General features: G+C 59.4%; 1 protein-coding gene across 1 annotated transcript; it reads right to left on the bottom strand.

Moving 5' to 3' along the window:
• Window positions 1–2,964: 2,964 nt before the first annotated feature.
• GUCA2B (guanylate cyclase activator 2B) lies at window positions 2,965–5,152 on the bottom strand (the record flags this gene model as incomplete). The annotated part of the gene is made up of 3 exons (XM_084243172.1): window positions 2,965–3,026; window positions 3,769–3,955; window positions 5,063–5,152. 3 exons carry the CDS (start codon window positions 5,150–5,152, stop codon window positions 2,965–2,967), a joined length of 339 nt encoding a protein of 112 aa, XP_084099298.1.
• Between the last annotated feature and the right edge of the window lie 116 nt (window positions 5,153–5,268).

The raw sequence follows: 5,268 nt of genomic DNA, 5'->3' as shown, positions 1-5,268 counted from the left end.
CGAAGACCCACTCCAAAGCTCAGCTAATAAACCAGATTCCAGAGAGCTCCTCGGTGTGGCTTTCGTTCCTTCACCCATCTATCGACTCCCCCTCCGGCTTTATGGATGCCTGCCCCACCCTCACGAGTCAGGCCTAGTGTGCTCAGGCAAGGACCCCACTTTCCCTGCTAACTTACCACCCCTGGGGTGGCCACCACAACCAGGCGCGGACGCACCCGAGTCTCCCCACCACTCGTGCGGTGTGAGTGGAACCTCAGCTTTTCTTTCTCATTTCTTGGGGACTTCAGAGTCAGTAAGTCCCATGTGGACCCAGGAATCTGTCCAGCACAGACTTGACTGGCTCCAAGGCCAGCTCCAAGCTCCGGAGTGTTGAGTGTCTTGGCAACCTGGACGCTCTGACCACTCCTTTAGGGCCTCCGCCCCTCCCCCCGCCTGGCCTGCAGGACAGGCATGTAGAGGGGGCTCACCCGCAAGCATAGGAGTCCAATAAATGGTGAACACAAACCAACCAAAGGGGGACCAGGGTCAAGCTGAGGATGGTTCCGACAGGGGTGATGAGGTGAGTGGTGGAGGGAGGCCTGTTAGCACAGGGGAACAGGACAAATGCAATCAGGGTCCTTCTTGGGGGGTCGGTGGAAGGAAGTACCACAGTTGGATCCATGCAGAATTCCCTGGGCTTGGAATTCAGAGGGTGAGGTGTCTTCAGGACCCAGGCCAGGGAAGGCTTTGTGAAGGGGGGAGGAGGTGGGGAATTTCTTCAGGGTGTGTGGAATTTCCGAACCAACGTGGAGGGCAGGAGGCAGAGGGCTTCCAGAGGTGGGGCTGGTGCTGACACACACAGTAGGAAGGTCCAAGGCACTGGACAGCCTGGACAGGAGGAGGCCGGAGGCATCGGAGCTGGGTGTAAGGCCGACTGTGACATTTACAAGGCGTGTGCCCCAATGTGAGACTTGGCTTCCTCATCTGAGAATGGAGCAGGATGCATTCTGCTTCCCAGGGTTGCATGGGCATTTGCTGGGCTCATACCCCCACTCTGGAGCCAAATCTGGGTGGGAATCCCCCTCTGCCTGTAGCCAGCTGGTGACTGGTGACGTGGGCAGGCCACACTGCCCATTCTGTGCTCAGTTTCCCCATCTGTGAAACGGGCATGACAAGAATCCCTACTTCCTAGGGTTTCGCTTTAATGAGGTAACACAGAAAATCTCTTAGTGCTGCAGGGAGCCCGTGGAGAGCACAATGTTGACGCTGCGTGATCCTGACGTCTGCGGAGATGGCTCAGTCTCGTCCCTGGCACATAGTAGGTGCTCAGTCAGTAGCAGAGCCTTTTACTGCCTCTTCCCCAGGCCTGGGGAACCCATCACAGCTGAAGGGAATGTTGGGCAGCCAGGCCAGATGGTGCGTAGACTCTGTTTAGACTTGAGAGGGAGCACTGGGGAGCCACAGGAGGTAAGAGGGCCCCATCAGAGCACCCCATGTGTTCCTCTGGTGGGGGGAGTCTGGAGAGCCTGAGGAATGCAGGGCAGGGGGAAGCCTGGGCTGTTGGGGGTGGCGGGATAAGGGCTCACCTTGGGTGATGGTAGGAGTATGAGGAGTGGCCCAGGAGGCCTTGCAGAGGCCCACGGCTGCCCTGCCTATAGGAGGAGGGAGAGGAAGGTACTGGAGTTCAGCCATGTGTGGCCTGGCGACTGCGAGACTGCAGGGCTCAGGAGTGGGGCTGGGCAGTCAGGAGGGGCAGCGGGTCTGGTGGATTCACCATGGCCTCAGTCCTGCATGAGCTGAGTTTAAAAGGCCCTTTGCTCCCAGCTCTTCTCCTTCGGGCTGCTTAGGGCAGAGGCTGGGGAGGAGCCCAGCCTCCGGAATTCCCGGGAATACCAGCACAGCCCCGGGCCTTGACTGAGGGCACTGAAGGCCACTGTGAGAGCGATGGGCCGCATGGGGCCCTCTGTAGGCGTCACCAGCCTCAGCTGGGCTCACGGGCAGGTAGTAACACGGCAGCCCAGAGCACACAGACTGGCTCAGCCTTCCGGGAAGACGCCTGCTTTGCCACTTTGCTGAGCCTGTGACTCTGGTTCTCTCTGCTTGGTTCTCCTTGCTGGTGCCCGGAGAGGGTGACACACAGCATCTGCCTGTCGGGCTGTGGTGAGGGCTCGTGTGAGCTCACACGTGCATAAGGTTAGAACGGCGCCCAGGGCACAGCAACCGCACAATTGTTGGCTCTAACCATTTCTAATAGTCCTCAGGGCCGCTGAGATGGAGAGTGAGAGGAAGGGGCCACAGGTCCTGGCCACCAGGCCCCGGGGAACCCAAGAAGGGAGGAGCTCAAGAAGGCAAGGGAGGAGGCCAAGGGCCAACTTCTTGGGAGCCCTGGGGAGATTCCGCTTTGATTGTGGGCCTAGGGTGGGGTGCCCTGTGCTTCCTGCTCCCCGTCCCACCTCCTGGAGGGCGCTCCTCCCTCGCCTCCCTGGCCCTGAGCACAGAGGATCTGACTGGGCAGCTCAGCCGGGCTTTGAGCTTGGCTCAGGGTCGAATGGTCAGAGTTGCCCTGTGGCTTCTTCGGGCTGTGCTCTCTGGCGCCTCATTTCCACTCAGACCTTCGCCCCCTCCTAGAGCAAAAGGGACTTAACAAATCAACTCCTCACCTTAGTCTTCGTCCAACCCTGCTCCTCAACCCACCCAGCTCCCCAAGAAGTTCTGCCCATGGCTGCTGGGGATGAACAAAAGGGCTCCTGACTATGTCAGTATAGAACCTTTATTCAGCAACAGGCCTGCCCTGGGGGCCAAACTCTTCTACATCTGTGTGTCCAGTTGCTTTGTGGCGGACCCAGCGGCTCTGCGGGAAAGGATGCTGATGACCTTGGTGGCCAGGAGTCCTGGCGGAGCTTGCGTGGGGTGGGGGCGGTGAAGGCAGCGGACTGGGGAGGGAGGCAAGGTGTCCATAGTGGGCCCAGGGCGCGCACGACCATCTCAGAGGCAACCGGTACAGGCGACATTCACACACAGCTCGCAGTCGTCGTTAGCGATGTCCCCTGGGTAGGGGAGAAAGTGGTCAGATGAACCTGAACTTGAAACATCTGTGGTCCAGGGGGCTGCTGTCCGGGCAGCCAGGAAACGCCTGCCGAGCAAGGGCCTGAGGAAGGCCCTGGTGTCTTTCTCACAGATTGCAAACAAGAGACTTTAGAGGCTGAGTGAGTGGCTTGGGTGGAGGCCCCAGGTCCCCTCTTTCTAGCGGTGCCTGGAAAGTCACTTTTACTCTCTGAGTTTTCTTGTCTGTAGAATGAGGGGATCAGCCTGACCGGGTTGTGAGGACAGATGCAGGCAAAGGGACTGACACAGGGCCTGGCCCTTAGTAGCTGCTCAATAAACGCTAGCTAGTGGCTGCCTTCTCTTGGCCAGATGTTTCATCCCTCCCTGTCGCTCCCCTCTCGCAGGCCTTTCGGATCCTGTATGCCACCCAGGTGTGAGCCATCTCCCTGTCCCTGCCGGGCTTTCCCCTTCTCACTGTGTTGTGACATGCTTGAGGGGCCTCTGCCTCAGGGCTCCCTTCCCTCCCAGCTAGGGAGTCTGGGAAGCAGCATGAGCAGCTGGCCCCAGGTGCCTGGGACTGAGGGGGTTCCCAGCCTGCTGAGCACTCAGTGCCCAAACCAGGACCCAGGGACTGGGTTTCTTGAATCTCCCTGTTCTGGGCCTTTGGATGCTTAATAGGACCCGCATGACGCAGTGGAGAGACAGGACGATAGGCAGGATGTACCACGGGGGCAGGGCACTCACTCAAGGCCTGGAAGATGCTGCCTGCTTCCTGGGAGCTGCAGATGGGCTGGAGGTCCAGCGGCAGGGCCGGATGGTGGCACACATAGGGGAGGACGCTCTGGGCCTGCAGGCGGGGACTGGGCACCGACTTCTCCTCCAGGCTACTCAGCTTCTTCACTGATTCCAGCTGGACCTGGAAACCTTGGTACTGGGGACCAGAGGGAAAAGAAACATGAAGACATCAATCCTTTCTAGGGGGGTAGGCCCTGCCAGGAGACCAGGGTCCACACACAGCAGAGCCTTTCCTGTGCTCACGGCAAGTCCAGGCTGTACTGGAAGGACAGACTGGGAGTGGGAGGTGGTGCCTGACACTTCACACCCACTGCAGTGCTGAGCCCAGGGACTGGAAGATGAGGTTGTCCAGGCTATGGAGCGGCGCTTCAAGGCATAGGCTCTGGAGGGAGACCTACAGACCCTTGGTTCAGATCCCAGACCTTCCTAACCAGCTGCCTGTCTCGCTCCCTCTGAGCCTCATTTCACAAATGGAGATGATTCTGCATCCTTCCTCTTAGGTGCCTGGTACCCAGGGCACCCACTTTGCCTCCAGGGAGATCTCTGAGCTGATATGACAAAATGTGGCCACCCTGAAGCTGGCCGGACTTGAAGACCAGGACTGCAGGGAGAGGCCGGCTGCCTAGCATCCCTCCCGTTCTTAAGGAGGCCCAGAGTCAGGAATGTGACTTCCAGGACCACTGTGGCATCCTGCCACACCCCAGGTAGACACCTTCCCGCTTCATAGGCACCAGAAAGGATCCCTGGAGCCCCTGCCGTCTTCTCCCTGAGCCTTTGCATCCGCCATGCCTTCCGCCTGCAGCAGCCCGCCTCTTCCCGCTCGTGACGGAATGTCAGGTGAAGAGTCACTCGCCAGGGACAATTTTTCTGGTGACCATCCTCACTCTATCCCTCCACAGAGGAAAGTACAGCAGTGGGAGCTTCGAAGGGGTCCCCACCCCGAGCTGGGCTTCTCCAGGGCAGGGGCCATGTTTCGTTCCACACTCTGACCTCTGACCAGGACCGACCTTTGAGAGCAATGCTGAATAACAGCATTTTATTATCGTCACCATCATCATCACCATCAGCATTCCAGCTGCCCCCACCCACCAGCTGTCTTGGTTCCAAGCGGTGAGTGAGTGTGGGCTCAGCCCTGGGCCTCGTGTGCTCCTGTTTCCCATGAAGGCCCTAAAGTCCCCTCTCCATCCCAGTCTCCCACTGTGGGGACATCCAGGCTAGGGGCAGGCTGGCCAGAGGGACTCACCTGGATGTAGACTGACTGTGTGCTGGGCAGCAGCACCAGGACGACCACAGCCACCCTGGACAGGAGCCCTGACACCGAGCTGCCACCCATTTCGCTTTCTCTGTGTCCCTCCCCTGCCGGCTACCTGCTCCCACCAGCCCCTCTGGCCAGCGGCTCCTTATAGCCTGGCTCCGGGACCCTGTCACTCATTAACTGTCCGGCTGGGG

This window comes from Talpa europaea (genome assembly GCF_964194135.1).
Source record: "Talpa europaea genome assembly, chromosome: 9".
Taxonomy (NCBI): Eukaryota; Metazoa; Chordata; class Mammalia; order Eulipotyphla; family Talpidae; genus Talpa; species Talpa europaea.
The sequence above is the reverse complement of the archived record's forward strand: the minus strand, read 5'-3'. Positions and strand labels throughout refer to the sequence as shown.